Raw genomic sequence first — 16,184 nt, 5'->3', positions numbered from 1 at the left:
CTGTTATTGCAGCACATGGGCTCTCTAGATGTGGCTTACAGGATCAGTAGTTGTGGTGTGTGGGCTCAGTAGTTGCGGCGCATGGGCTTAGTTGCCCCACAGCATGTGGGATCTTAGTTCCCTGACCAGGGATAGAACTCTTGTCCCCTGCATTGGAAGGCAGACTCTCAACCACCAGACCACCAGGGAAGTGCCTTTTTCTGCATCTATTGAGGTGCCTATGTTTTTTATCCTTCATTTTGTTAATGTGGTGTATCACAGTGACTGATTTGCGAATGTTGAACCATCCTTGCATCCCTGGAATAAGTCCCACTTGATTCTGTGTATGATCCTTTTAATGTATTTTTGAACTTGGTTCACTAATATTTTGTTGAGGATTTGGCATCTTTGTTCATCAAGGATATTGGTCTGTAATTTTCTTGAGGTGTCCTTGTGTCTAATGACAATGAGCATATTTTCTTGTGTTTATTGGCTATTTGTAGAACTGTCTATTCAGATTCTTTGCCATTTTTTAAAACTATTTGTCTTTTTCTTATGGAGTTGAAAGAGTTCTTTATATATTCTAAATAAAATTTCCTTAACAGATACATTATTTGAAAGAAAAAAAGTTCTCCCACTCTGTGGTTTCTTCACTTTCTTTATGGTGTCCTTTGAAACAAAATTTTTCTAATTTTTATTTTGGTGATTTCCAATTTGTTTTTCTTTTGTCACTCATCCTTTTGATGCCACATCTAAAAAGCCATTGCCTAGTTCAATGTCATGAAGATTTACTCCTATGTTTTCTTTTAAGAGTTATAAAACTTTATCTCTTACATCAAGATCTTTGATCCATTTTGATTTAATTTTTAATAGTGTTAGGTAAGGAGCCAACTTGATTCTTTTGCATGTGAATATCCAGTTGTCCCAGCATCATTTGTTAAAAGACTTCTTTCTCCATTGAATGATCTTGACACCCTTGCCAAAAATCAATTGGCCATAATTGTGAGAGTTTATTTCTAATATATCAGTTCTAGTCCATTGATCTATATGTCTACCCTTATGCCACTACTGCACTGTGTTGATTATTGTAGCTTTGTGGCAAGTTTTAAAATTGGGAAGTGTGAGTCTTCCAACTTTGCGCTTCTTTTTCAAGATTATTTTGACTATTCTGGGTCCCTTGAGTTTCCATATGAATTTAGGATCAGCTTGGAAATTTCTGAAAAGAAACCAGTCAGAATTTTGATTGGACTCTGTAGATCAATTTAGGGAGTATTGGCATCTTAATAACATTAAGTCTTCCAATCCGTGTACATGGGGTGTTTTTCCATTTATTTGGATCTTCTTTAATTTATTCCAACAATGTTTTATAGTTCTCAGAGACTAAGTTTTGCATTTCTCTTGTTAAATTTACTTCTAAATATTTTGTTCTTTCTGTTGCTGTGTAAGTGGAATTGCATTCTTAATTTCATTGTTGGTTTTCTCACTGCTACTGTAGAGAAATACAGTTGATTGCTGTATATTTTTTTGTACTGCAAACCTGCTGAACTTGTTTATTCTAACAGACTTTTACTGTGTTTCATAGCATTTTCTATATACAAGATCTTGTCATCTGCAAATAGAGATGGTTTTACTTCTTCCTTCCCAATCTAGATATCTTTTATTTTATTTTCTTAACTAATTGCCCTAGTTAGAACATCCAGGACAATGTTGAAGAGAATGGCAGTGGATGTACTTGCCTTGTACCTATCTTAGGAGGAAAAGCATTCAGTTTTCACCATTAAGTATGATGTTAGCTGTGGGGTTTTCATTGATACCTCTTAACAGGTTGAGGAATTTCCCCTCTATTTCTGTTATGTTGAGTGTCTTTCAAGAGTGTTACATTATTTTATTAAATTTATTTCTGGAGGGGGGAAATGTTACTTTATAATTTTCCTTTTATAAAAATATATTAGAATGATAGTTGTTACCTAAAGAGATATGTTTTTTTAATTTATGTTGCCTGAGCTATATTATTTTTTTCCAGATTTACTGAGATATAACTAACAAGTAACATTGTTTAAGAGGTGTACAACATGATGATTTGATACATACATATATTGCAAAATGATTACCACAATATGGTTAATGGAGTCACCATGCTATACATTCGAATGCTACTACTTATTCATCTTATAAGTGGAAGTTTGTACCCTTTGAAACATCTCCCCATTTCTTCCCCCTCCCAATACCCTGGCAACCAGCATTCTACTCTCTGTTTCTGTGAGTTCAGCTCTGTTAGATTCCACATGTAAGTGATACCATACAGTGTTTATCTTTCTCTAATTTATTTCACTTAACATAATGTCCTCGAGGTCCATCTTTGCTGTCACAAATGGCAAGATATTCCATTGTATATATTTACCAAATGTCTTTACCCATTAATCTGTGGATGCATATTTAGATTGTTTTCATGTCTTGGCTATTGTGAATAAGGCTGCAATGAATATGGGGGTGCAGATATCTCTTCAAGGTAGTGACTTCATTTCATTCAAATAAATACCCAGAAGTGGGATTACTGGATCATCTGGTAGCTATATTTTTAATTTGTTAAGGAACCTCCATTCTGTTTTCCATAGTGGCTACACCAATTTACATTCCTGCCAACAATGCAAAAGGGTTCCCTTTTATTCACCAGCACTACTTATCTCTTGTCTTTTTGTTAACAGCAATTCTAACAGGTGTGAGGTGATATCTCATTGTAGTTTTGATTTGCATTTCCCTGATAATTAGTGATGTTGAGCACCTTTTTATGTACCTGTTGGCCATTTGTATATCTCCTTTGGAAAAATGCCTATTTAGATCCTTTGCCCATTTTTTAACCAGATTGTTTGTCTTTGCTATTAAGTTGCATGAGTTTCTTATATATTTTGGATTTTAACACCTTATCAGATGTATGGTTTTAAGATACCTTCTCCCATTGCATAGGTTGCCTTCTTATTTTGTTGGTTACTTCTTTTGCTGTGCAGGAGCTTTTTAGTTTTGTATAGTCCCTTGTTTATTTTTGTTTTCATTGCTTGTGCTTTTGGTGTCATATCCAAAAACTCGTTGCTAAAACTATGTCAAGGAAATTTTCCCCTCTGTTTTCTTCTAGAAGTTTTATGGATTTGGGTCTTATATTTAAATATTTAATTCATTTTGAGTTGATTTTTATGAGTGGTGTAAGATAGCAGTCCAATTTCATTCTTTGCCATGTGAATGTCCAGTTTGTCCAACACCAGTTGTTGAAGAGACTATTCTTTCCCCATTGATTATTCTTGGCTTTCTTGTCAAATATTAGTAGTAGACCATATATGTGTGGGTTTATTTCTGGGCTCTCAGGTGTGTTCCATTCATCTATGTGTCTGTTTTCTTGTCGGTGCCATACTGTTTTGATTACTACACCTTTGGAATATAATTTGAATTCAGGAAGTGTCCTGCCTCCAGCTTTGATCTTCTTTCTCAGGATTGCTTTGGCAATTTCAGTTCATTTGTGTCCATATAAATTTAGGAGTTTTTTTCTATTTCTGTGAAAAACATCAATGGAATTTTGATAGGGATTGCATTGAATCTATAGATGGCTTTGGGTAGTATGGACATTTTAACAATATTAATTCTTACAATCCACAAACACAGGATATCTTTCCATTTGTTTATGTCTTCTTCAATTTCTTTTATCAATGTCTTGTCAGTGTACAAATCTTTCACTTCCTTGGTTAAATTTATTCCTAAGTATTTTATTGTTTTTGATGCTATTGGAAGTGGATAGTTTTCTTTTTTTAATTTATTTTTTATTTTATTTTTTATAATTAATTTTTATTGGAGTATAGTTGCTTTACAATGTTGTGTTAGTTTCTACTGTACAGCAAAGTGAATCCGTTATACATATACATATATCCCCTCTTTTTTGGATTTCCTTCCCATTTAGGTCACCACAGAGCAGTGAATAGAGTTCCCTGAGCTATACAGTAGGTTCTCATTAGTTATATATTTTATATATAGTATCAATAGTGTATATATGTCAATCCCAATCTCCCAATTCATCCCACCTGCTCCCTTTCCCCCCTTGGTATCCATACATTTGTTCTCTACATCAGTGTCTCTATTTCTGTTTTGTAAATAAAATCACCTATACCATTTATCTAGATTCCACATATACGCATTAATATACGGTATTTGTTTTTTCCTTTCTGATTTAAGATAGTTTTCTTTATTTCTCTTTCAGATATTTCACTGTAGTGTGTATAAACACAACTGATTCTGTATGTTGATTTTGTATCCTGCAACTTTACTTAATTCATTTATTAGGTCTAACAGTTTTTTGGTGAAGTCTTTAGGATCTTCTATACACAGATGACCCTTGAACAATGCAGAGGTTAGGGGCACTGGCCCTCTGCACAATAGAAAATCTACATATAACTTTACAGTCAGCCCTCTGTATCTGTGGTTGCTCATCTGAGGATTCAACCAACCATGGATTGTGTAGTACTATAGTACGTTTCTATTGGGAAAAATCCACCGTATAAGTGAACCTGTGCAGTTCAAACTCATGTTGTTCCAAGGTCAACTGTATAAGATATTATCATCTGCAAATAGTGACATTTTTACTTCTTCCTTTCTGATTTGGATTCCTTATTTCTTTATCCTGCCTAATAGGTCTGGCTAGAATTTCTGATACATTGCTGAATTGGAACCTCATCCAGTATCTTTGTAATGTTTTTCCTTTCAATTTTCAGGTGGTTTTTGCTCTTACAGACTTTGTAATAGAAACTCTTGGGAAATCCTTTGTAGAGACACCACCCATGGACCTGCCCTCTCTGTATCAAGACATGTCATACAAAACTCCCCTGGTATTTATCTTAAGCACAGGCTCAGATCCCATGGGTGCATTTCAGAGGTTTGCCCGGGACAGCGGGTATTCAGAACGGTAAGGTCATATTGTGCAGTTTTAATAATTCATATGAACATCTCCTTGTTAAAATTTGCCTTTTTTTCTTCCCTTTGTGGAGTGTAAATTCCTAATTCAGGTATTCCTTACTAAATAAATTAAGACACTTTAATATTTAGCTATGCATGTTGTTAAATGGTGTTAAATATCATAAGATCAAATGTAAACTTCATTTGAGCAAAGGGGAGATTGTTTAAAATGTTGAAGTATAATAATCTAATGCAATAGTGATTAGTTATTTGAGACATAATTTTAATGTAACTGTAAAAGGATTGTAGTTTATTCCTTATGCTCAAATGTACAAAAAATTCCATAGCTCTTTATGTTGTATTATTAATCTCATCTTTCTCCTGAGTTTATACTCTGCTGGTTAAGAGAGGGAGGGGAAAGTTTAAACTTGTGAATTTACAATATTATATTTTCTCCTGGTTTAAATGTCTCCAGGGTAAGCTGATTTGGCTTCTTTCTCATGAAAGCTCAGTCTTCCTGACTCCTTCTTCCCCCACTCCTCCCTAAGATGGTGTCCTTATGGGTAGGAAAGTGCACAAGACCACAGAGTGTCAGAGGAGAGTAGGGGGTCTCATATCTAGGAAGTCATCTCCAGCTCTGACAGGCCCTTGCATGGAGTGGCTGGTCTGGCCTGGTCCCTGGACTGGCAATTACAAGATGATGGATCCCATCTGTTCTTTGAAGTTCATAATCTATATTAGTCAGGCTTCTCCAGAGAAACAGAACCAATGGGATATATAAAAATATAATATGTATATAATACCCTATCTATATTTTATCCTATATATATTATGTATGTAAAATAAGAAACTGGTTTACATGATTATGGAGACTGATAAGACCCAAAATCTGCAGTCAGCAAGATAGAAACCCAGGAGAGATGATGTGTAGTTCTAGTCCAAGTCCAAAGGCTTGAAAGCCAGGAGTAATAAGTCCCAGTCTCAAAGCTAGTAAGCTCAAGACCCAAGAAAAGCCAGTGTTTTTATCTGAATCCAAAGGCCAGAAAAAAAGCAATGACCCAGCTCAAACAGTCAGGCAAAAGGATTTCCCTCTTACTCAGCTTTTTTGTCCTATTCAGGTCTTCCATTGATTGGATGGGGCCTATCCACATTAAGGAGGGCAATCTGCTTTACTCAGTTTACTGATTCAAATATTAATCTCACCCAGAAACACCCCCACAGACTCATTCAGAATAATGTTTGACCTAATGTCTGGGCACCATGTGACCCAGTTAAGTTGACACATAAAATTGACCATCAAATGGTCTTACACATTTTCCTTTGGTTCTGAAGTCCTACCAAAGAATTAGTATACAGAACTTTTAAGAGCTGTTGTGAATTAATAAGAAAAAGAAAACAGTTCGATAGGAATAAAGACAAAAAATGTGAAAGGGAAATTCTCAGAAAGGAAATCTAAATCCTGATAAGCATGTGAAAAGATGTCCAACCTCACTAGTAATTAGGAAACAACAAATTCAAACCATTAGAAGATGTCATTTCATACTCATCAAATTAGCAAAATGTTAGCAAAGATAGGGAGCTGTAGAAACATTCATATTGCAAGAGGGAGTAAAAAATTGGTTAAAATCACTTTGAAGAATTATTAGCAGTATATTAAAGTTGAAGATAGCATTCCCCATATCCCAACAATTCACTACTGAATTTGCACGTTCCAACAAAATCAGTCACATGCGTGCAAGAAGCCATGTTCAAGAACATTTGGAGAAACGTTTATAATACCAAAAAAGAAAGCAGTGGAAACAACCAAATTGCCCACCTAGAAAAATGATTATATAAATTGTGGTTTATTCATAAAATTAAATACAATACACTATAGCCATGAAAATGAATAACTATGACTATGTATATCAATATGGATGGGTCACACAAACTAATATTGAGCAAAAAATTTAAGTTGCACAGAAACTATAGAATATTGGAGAAGTTTGATATAATGTATAAAATTTTTAAACATATATATTATACATTGTTTAGGAAGTCATATTTTTTCAATAACAGTATAAAGAAAAATAGGGAAGTTATACTAAAACCAGGATAGTTGTGACCTTGGGAGGTGAAGTTTGGGTAATGAAAGAAGTGAACAGGGAGGGGCATGCTGCAGACTCATATCATGTAGATAATGTTTTACTTCTTAAGCTGGGTTGCGGGTACGTGGATACTTATTGTAAATATTAACTTTATAACTTTTGTATGTCTTAAATATTTCATAGGAATTATTAAATGTAAAACAATTCAAGACAGCAATCAGAGAATGGAGAGGGGTGTTAATAGTAGTTAATGCGTGCTAAGTTCCTGATGTATTCAGGAGGAAAAAAGAAGTACAGAATAGCTCTATATTGCTGTAGGAAAATTTGTAGTTGAATGAGTATGTTGAAATTTTAAGGGAAAATACTGAAATAATATATAATGTATAGCTTCCAAGCCAGCAGAGGGACAAAAGAATATACAATGCAAATTTTAATCCAACATTAGATAGGAGAGAACAAAATTCAAAGATAAAACATAGTAAACCAAAAAGTCAAACCAAAGAGTAGAAATTAATCCAAATATTCGGTTGGCCAAAAAGTTCGTTCGGGTTTCCCATGTTATGAAAACCCGAACCAACTTTTTGGCCAATCCATACCTAAATAAGAGTAAATATCTCACCTGTAAAAAGATAAAGAAAATCAAACTGGATTTTCAAAACAACATTCAATTCTATACTACTTAGAAAATATAAATGCAACACAAAAAGAGCACAGGAAGGTAGAAAATAAAGAGATGCAAAAGATATACTATGCAAATACTAACCAAAAGAAAGCTGTTAACAGTTCCAATGCATATCACGAAATAGAGTTTGAGGAAAGATATATACATATTAGAGATAAAGAGAGGAACTATATGATACACAAGAAAAAAAACACAAAGAAGAAACACCAATTGTACAATCGTACACAACTAACAAAGCTTGAAATATGTAAAGCAACAACTGGAGAAATTGATACAAGGAGAAACTGGTAAATCAACATTAATGTGGAAATTTTTAACACATCTATAATAATAACTACTGTGAAGCACACAAAATTTGCAAAATTGGTAAGGATATAAAATATTTTGACAATGAATTAATGAAATTAACAACCTTGCTCTTTACACTCAACAAATAGAGCAAATGCAAGATCTTAAGTACATAAGGAACATTTATAAGAATTAACCATGTTCTAAAAACGACACGTATTTCAAAAAGATGACAAACATTCTCTGCCCACAGTAAATCTTAGAAATCAATCTTAATTTTTTTAATATTTGGAAAACAAAAATATGTCCTTCTGAACAATCTGTCTGTTCAAGGGAAATCATAACAGCAATTGTCCAATAAGTGGAAGTAAATGACAAAAACAGTGTAACATATCAAAAACCATTAAGGTTTAGAAATGAGGCACCTAGCAGTAAATTTATGCATGTTTAATAACTTCTAGTTTCAGAAATGTCAGGCTAATATTCCCACTAAGAATAATTAGGCAATCTGAAACTTAATTATTAAACTCTAACAGAAGGAAAAAATAATAAGCTAAGAGAAGAAATTAGTGACATAGAAAATACACATTCGATGGACAAGATCTAAAAGAACAGAAGTTTTTTTTTGAAAAGTTTAATAAAATATAAATCTCTGCTGAAACTACTGAGAGAGACAGACAGAGAGAGAAAGAGAAAGAGATACAAAAAAATTGTATCATGAATGAATAAGAGAATATCACTACAGACCAGCAGACATTAAAATGGTCATAAGAGCATGTTGCTTTTTTTTAATTTTGCCAATGAATTTGAAAATTTTAATGAAATGGAAAAATTCTTCCAAAAACACAACTTTAAAAGAAACTGAGAATAATCAGGATATCTAAATAGTCCAATAATAGTTAATTGAATTCATTACAAAAAACCTTCCCACAATGCTGGGTTTATTTCAGTAATGTAAGGATGGTTAAAATATTGAAAACTAATTCATCACATTAAAAGAATAAAGGAGAGAAATCCTTTTAAAAAAGAAGAAAACTATTATTTAAATAGACACAGAAAGAGCATTTGTTAAAATTCAACATGCATTCATGGGGGGAAAAGTCCCAGTAAACTAAGAATCTGGAAATCATTTCTTAAAAAGAGAAAACCAGAAATAAGACATTCTTCTACTCTGATAAATCGTATCTTAAAATTATTTAATGGATTTAGCAAGGTTACTGGACATGAAATAGGTTGTATTAATGCATACTAGCAACAGGAACTCCCATTCATTGCTGGTGAGAATTCAAGATGGTACAGCCACTTTGGAAGACAGTTTGGTGTTTTCTTACAAAACTAAACATACTCTTATCATATAAGCCAGCAATCTGGTACTTACCCAAAAGAGTTGAAAACTTATGTTCACACAAGAACCTATGTTACACAAGGATGTTTATAGCAGCTTTATTCATAATTGCCAAAACTGGGAAGCAACATAGATGTCCTTTAGTACATGAATGGATAAATAAACTGTGATATATCTATACAATGGAATACTATTCAGTACTCAAAAGAAATGAGCTATCAAGCCATGAAAAGACATGGCTGAACGTTAAAAGCATATTACTAAGTGAAAGAAGCCAATCTGAAAAGGCTATATACTGTATGATTCCAAGTATATGACATTCTGGAAAAGGCAAAACTATGGAGACAATAAAAATAAATAAATAATAACAAAGGGTTTATATCCAATGTAAAGAACTCTCAGAAATCAATAAGAAAAATACAAGTGAACCAGTAGAAAAAAAGAGGGGAGGGATATAAAAGGGAATAGCCAAAGGCGAATAAATAAACCTATGAAAAGGGGAAACAATTTAAAACCTCAGTAAGATACCATTATATATCCACCAGGTGTCAGCAAGTATGTGGAAAAAACAAGTACTCTCATCTATTGCCGGTAGGTGTGTGGAATGGTGGCATCACTTTGAAAAACAGTTTGATATTATAAAAAAAGTTAAACATACACATACTCTGTCAAACAGCAGTTCCATTCCTAGGAATATACACAACAAAACGGTGTACACATGTATGGACTTTCCTGGTGGCGCAGTGGTTAAGAATCCACCTGCCAATGCAGGGGACATGGGTTTGATCCCTGGTCCAGGAAGATCCCACATGCCACAGAGCAACTAAGCCCATGTGCCACGACTTCTGAGCCTGCACTCTAGAGTCTGCAAGGCACAACTACTGGGCCCATGCACCACAACTACTGAAGCCCATGCACCTAGAGCCCGTGCTCCACAACAAAAGAAGCCACCGCAATTAGAAGCTCGCGCACCACAACGAAGAGTAACCCCCACTTGCCGCAACTAGGGAAAGCCACGCACAGCAACTTAGACCCAACACAGCCAGAAATAAATTAATTAAAATAATTTTTTTTAAAAAAACAGAGTACATGTATATCAAGAGACATCTATGGAATGTTTATGGCAGCATGGTTTGCAACAACCAAGAACCAGAAATAACCCAAATGTCCATCACGAGCAGAATGGATGAATGAATTAGGATATAAGCACACAGTGGAATATTATTCAGCAATGAAAATGAACTACAATGACACACAATAATATGAATTAATCTAAAGAAATATTGTTGATCGAAATAGACCAAATATAAAAATATATATGCTATTTGATTCCATTTATATAAATTCAAAAACAAGCAAAATTAATCTATGGTGTTAGAATTCAAAATAGTTGTTGCCTTTGAGAATAAGGAAGGATACTGATTGGGAGGGTGCCAGTAATGTTCTTTTTTTTTTTGCCCTATATGGTGCTACATGCATACATTCCCTTTGGGAGCACTCATTAAGCCGTACACTAATGATTTGTGTACTTTTGTAAATATGTTACACTTCAATTTTTCAAAAGCTTTTTTAAAAACTGACCTATAGCGTTGGAATCAGGACCATGGATACCTTCAGGATGGAGGAAGGGAAAATGATTGGAGTAGAAAGGGGCATAGGAGAAATGTCCCTGGAGTGTTGGCAAAGTTCTCTTTTCAACCACAGATGTTTATCTGAGATAATTCAAAGAACCATAAATTTGTTTTTTGCACTTCTGTGTGTTATAGTAAAAACTATTTTTAAAAACAAGAAAATAAGAAAAAACATTTGCACATCTATCAGAATGAGGATTTGAAATGCATGCATATGCTAGGCAAGAGCCTACCATATTTACATTTCTTGATACTTGCATTGCTTAAAAATAATATAAAACAGCATTTCATTGTTGTTGTTGTTCAATTCAGGGTGCAGTCAATTTCACTGGGGCAAGGACAAGGACCGATTGCTGAAAGAATGATCAAAGATGCAATGAAATCAGGAAACTGGGTATTTTTGCAAAACTGCCATCTTGCTGTTTCTTGGATGTTGGCAATGGAGGAGCTAATTAAAACCTTCACAGATTCAAGTATGTGGAGCACATAGCATTTGTATAATACCTTTTTCGCGTGGCCTTTCTTATTGAATCCAATCCTTATAATAATTATTTATTGTTGGCATTGTTTTACCCATATTAAAAAGGAGAAATTTGAGATCTAGAGGGGTGTAGTTAAGTTACACAACCCAGATTCAAATAAAGATGTTCAGACTCCAAGCTGAAGGTATGATCCCCTGGATCATTTCTGTTTCATGTTGCCTTCTATGGGAGGCCATTTGAATTCAAAATAAATTATATCTAGGCATGATGAAAAGAAATAGAAACTGGACTTAGGACAAAACAAGGAAATTAAATCTTTCACTACAGAATGAGAGAAGTTCAGGAACAAAGTTCAAATTAGAACCAATTCTCAGAGTAGTGTTTTACCACTTTTTATCCTCTGTAACCCACATGACAATCAACCTTCACATGTGTCTCACAGTCACACACACACACACACACACACTCATGGGGGTGCCCAGCATGAGTCATGGTTGCCACCACTAACTATAATATCACCACCTTCTTTCCCACTCTAGAAAGTATAATGGACTGCAAAGAGAGAAGAAGTGGACTTAGAATCTACTAATTTTTATATAATAGTGTAAAAACAGTTGAAACCTTAGGAACTGTATTATTGGTAATAAGCTGTGTGCACCCCACTTTACCACTCTCCCTGGAAGCCATGAAGGAGAATACCCAGCCTGGGATATCCAGGGCCCTTTCTCTGGGGTCCTCCTTTTTGCCCTGACCACAGAGGGCTTTCTAGGAAGGTGAGAGATATGCACATGATCTTGCATGTGACTTTCCTCATTGCTACCTATTAAGTTTGAAGAGATGCTCCTTTACAGTGCGGCCAGCCTGCACTGGTTACCAAGCCACAACCAGGGCTTAGCAGCCTTCCCCTAGAAGGCCCCTCATTCCCTGGGTATCCCCTGCCCTGCCTTCTGCAGGCTGCTTCCATCAAGGATAGATAGTCATTAGCATCTGCCATCCAGAATCTCCACTCTTTCCACTCTTTGCAATGCAAATAAGAGATGGCTTGCTTCCTGCTGGGCCTGTGGCTTATTTCTATTTACATAATTAAAGAAAAATGACAAGAAGTTCTTTACCACTGTTCCTAATCCTGATTAGGATTATAATTAGGAAAAAAAATGCTGGGAAGTCATCTAAAAAGCAGTTTGCTGCAGTGGTACTGTGTGAGCCTTCCAAGTATGGACCTGTAGTTCAGCTTCACAATGACCTGGACAAGAGTGCCAGACCTTCAAGGAGGCTGGATGGGCTATGGAAGCCAGCGAAGGTGTTGATGGATTTTAAGTGTTTAAGTGGATAAAAAATCCTCTCCTGGCCCTCGTTACAATTGTTTATTAACTTAACCATTTGAGTTCTATTGTTTAACTTGAACCAGAAAAAAAAAAAAAAAATACATTCAGGTAATAAACTGAAAAGAGAAAGTGAATGAAAGAAAAAAGAGAGAGAGGAAGAAAAAAACCCTCTGGGCTTGAAATTCTAAGACCTGATTAGAGTTTCACCCCCACCACTTCCTGAATGTACATATCACGCCTCTTCTCTGGACCTCAGTTTCCCCCGCAATAAAATGACTGCATAGCGTCATTGCTAGAAGTCCCACAACTAAGATGATTTCTAATTCCATTCCAGCCCTAAACTTCTATGACGTCTATGAAAGTTAAGATTCTTGATGCTTTTGCAATTATAAGAGAAAAGGTACTTTAAAAACATGCTTCTCTAAACCTGGCCTTTTTCACTCTTTGTTTCTTTTGGTTAATGAAATCATTAGCCCTAAGACTTTGAAGATTTTGATTTATGCCTAATAGTTTTTACCATACAAGCAACTTTAGTGCTGTTCTAGAATTGTACTAGAATTAACTTTTAATTTTAGCTATTTAATATAGCTCATGAATTTAGATTACCAAACCAAGAAGCATAAATTCAGCTTTAATCTGCAGTCATTCATTTAATAAATATTCGAGAACCTACCGCGTACCATGCATTGTTCTAGATGCTTAGGGTATGTTGGTGAACAAAATAACCATAGTCATCTGCCCTCATTGAGCTTACATGCTAGTGAGGGGAGAGAGACAATAAACAAACTACATAACAAATAATTTATAAGGTATGATAGAATGTGGTCGGTGCTTTGGAAAAAGGAAAGTAAGGAGAAACAGAAAGGTTGGGATGGAATGGGGGTGAGGAAGAAGGGTGGATAGCAGTTTTAAATGGCGTGGTCTAGATAGACCTCTTTGAGAAGGTGGCATTTAACCAACACTTGAAAAAAGTAAGGGAGTCTAAAGGAAGAGCATTCAGGTAGAAGGAACAGCTAGTGTCCGCGTCCTCCCTCAGAGGGAGCAAGCCAAGAGTGTCGGAGAAACACCGTCACTTGTACTTAGAGACCAATGCCAAGAAAGGCCTCCTTCGATGATGCCTGTGTCTTCCTGTGATGCGATCAATGATTTTCCCAGCTCTGCTTTGGCCTTTTGAACCTGGAATGGAGCTTGTTCTTTCTTAGGTTCTCTGTCCACAGCTCAGAAAGGAAGCGTATATTGACTTAACTTCTTGATGCTGTATGTGAGGTCTCTCCGTTTCCCTGCTCCCTGAGCTCCCTTTGCAACATCTCTGCAGAAGGGACAAATTTCTTTTTTCTCCAGAGGGCTTTCTGGCCATGTTCACGCAACTTTCCTTAAATTGAATGGCTAAAAAAATTAAAAATAAATAAAAACAAACAAAAACTAAAACCCCTTCTTGAGCGTAAATGTAGTAACTGTCCTCTCTTTCAATTGAAAATTTTCCCAATTTCAGAGGAAAGGCCCTTAGCATCTCTATCATGTATTGAAAATTAACGTGAAATTAAACTGAATAATTGAGAAAATAATTGAGTAATTTCTTTACTCAAATGTGCCAGCATCTAGACTGCCAAACTGACTTGTGTGAAGAGCTTCTGTAAAGAGTCCCCTCACCTCCATTTTAGAAGATTTTACAACATAAAATACTTAAAATAGAAAACCTAGCCTTTAAACAGAACTTACAGCATATTTTTTTTTGCTATGCTATAATAATTATTTCTTACAGAAAAGTGTTACTAAGAGGTATGCATTTTCCTTTTTTGTCGTTTTGTCTTTGTTTTAAACAGATATTGTTATCAAGGACACATTTCGACTTTTTTTAAGTTCCATGCCTAGTAATACATTTCCTGTTACAGTTCTTCAAAATTCTGTCAAGGTAACGTATGGTTGGCCTGTAACATGACTGGCCTCAGGGCGTTCGCCGAGTAGGCTTGTGCCAGGTTGTGTCAGAGTCCAGGTGGCCCAGGTGGGGAAGTGGGAGTCGGTGTCCCTTCACCGGAGAGTGAGCAGGGAGAGAATTTCCCAGGCCATCGCCCATCTTTACGTGCCCTAGTGCTGCTGGTCGTTCAACACCTCCACTCTTCCCCTCTATAAGAAAACGTCAAGGATGCAGAGGAATGAGTACAGAACCCCTCCCAGAGTTAAGAGAATGTTTCAGCACTTGGGAAACAGGAAGGCCCACAGGGAGTATGGTTGCTGGATTGCAAGGCTGGAAGTTTCCAATATATGGGAAGCCTCTGCATATGAATGATCACCCAAGAACCAGGGATGCCTCTTCCCTGTCTGCCCTGTGCCATCAAGGCAAAGTGTGGGGTGATGCCGTATGTTGAGATGACCAGAAAATCCAGTGCAGAAAGCCTGAGCATCCTTTCTGGTCCATGTTTAGAGAAATGGACACCAAATGGAAGTGTCTGAGGTTCTTGTTGAGGTGGTTCACACACTATAGGTCTGAGGACCCCCTATTCTCCAGAGACTGAGGCCGAGCAAGATACAGAGCAGGCGCAAACAGGGCAGGAATGCCTCCCAGGCATTGGTTATTTACGTCCCCTCACTGCCTTCAGCCTATTTGTGTTATTCGGAAATAACGCGTATCTGTACAACCACCCTCTCTGCTGCGGTTGTCTCTACAGGTAACCAATGAGCCTCCAAAAGGTTTACGTGCAAATATCAGACGAGCATTTACCGAAATGACACCTTCATTTTTTGAAGAAAACATACTTGGAAGAAAATGGAGACAAATAATATTCGGCATGTGTTTCTTCCATGCAATTATTCAGGTACACTCGATTTGTATTTTAATAGAGACAAGAGGTGTATTAGGTTAAAAATAAATCAATAAAAAGAATTAAATAAAAGCTTACAAATGGCATTGTGAAATGCTGAGGGCCCTGTTCTGTCTGAACCCAAGTTGTTTCAACTCAGTCCCTGATCTCTGTACACCCCTTGCCTCTGTATCTCACAGCTTTGCCTCCCAGCTCTGCTCTGACCTAAGGAGCACCATCTCCTGGTTGAATGCAGTAGGTCAAATTCAAGGGCACGAAATTGATCTCCACAGCTGTGCTTCACTGGCAAAATCTGCTTCCCTTCCAGAGTCTGCTCCTGAAATCGGTGGCCCCATTCTCTCAATCACCTACACTGTTTCAGGATTATTTTTATTCTTCCTCCTTTACACATATATATCTTGTCAGTCGGCAAGTCTTCATTTTTCTTACGATAATTTCACTCTCACCTGCTCCTGTTGGAGTGGGCTTAGACCCTTAACAGCTTCCTCCATGTGATTAGAGCTCCAAGTCCCCTGAAAAGTGGCCTTCAACTGGGCACTCCTTTCCCCCCTCTGTTCAGACCTCACTGCCCTGATCTGGTACCCATCCTGTGGCCTCGTACTGGGCACTCCTTT

At 36.3% G+C, this 16,184-nt stretch overlaps 1 protein-coding gene across 1 annotated transcript in view; it reads left to right on the top strand.

Moving 5' to 3' along the window:
• DNAH6 (dynein axonemal heavy chain 6) overlaps positions 1-16,184 on the top strand; it is a 291,735-nt gene that overhangs the window by 241,822 nt on the left and 33,729 nt on the right. Inside the window, exons 64-67 of the mRNA XM_029232839.1 lie at positions 4,731-4,921; positions 11,257-11,417; positions 14,575-14,663; positions 15,418-15,564. Of these exons, the coding sequence (XP_029088672.1) occupies positions 4,731-4,921; positions 11,257-11,417; positions 14,575-14,663; positions 15,418-15,564 (588 nt within the window). The remainder of the gene's footprint in view (positions 1-4,730; positions 4,922-11,256; positions 11,418-14,574; positions 14,664-15,417; positions 15,565-16,184) is intronic.

Source organism: Monodon monoceros, unplaced genomic scaffold, assembly GCF_005190385.1.
Source record: "Monodon monoceros isolate NGI ecotype Baffin Bay Population unplaced genomic scaffold, NGI_Narwhal_1 Super_Scaffold_19, whole genome shotgun sequence".
Taxonomy (NCBI): domain Eukaryota; kingdom Metazoa; phylum Chordata; class Mammalia; order Artiodactyla; family Monodontidae; genus Monodon; species Monodon monoceros.
The sequence above is the reverse complement of the archived record's forward strand: the minus strand, read 5'-3'. Positions and strand labels throughout refer to the sequence as shown.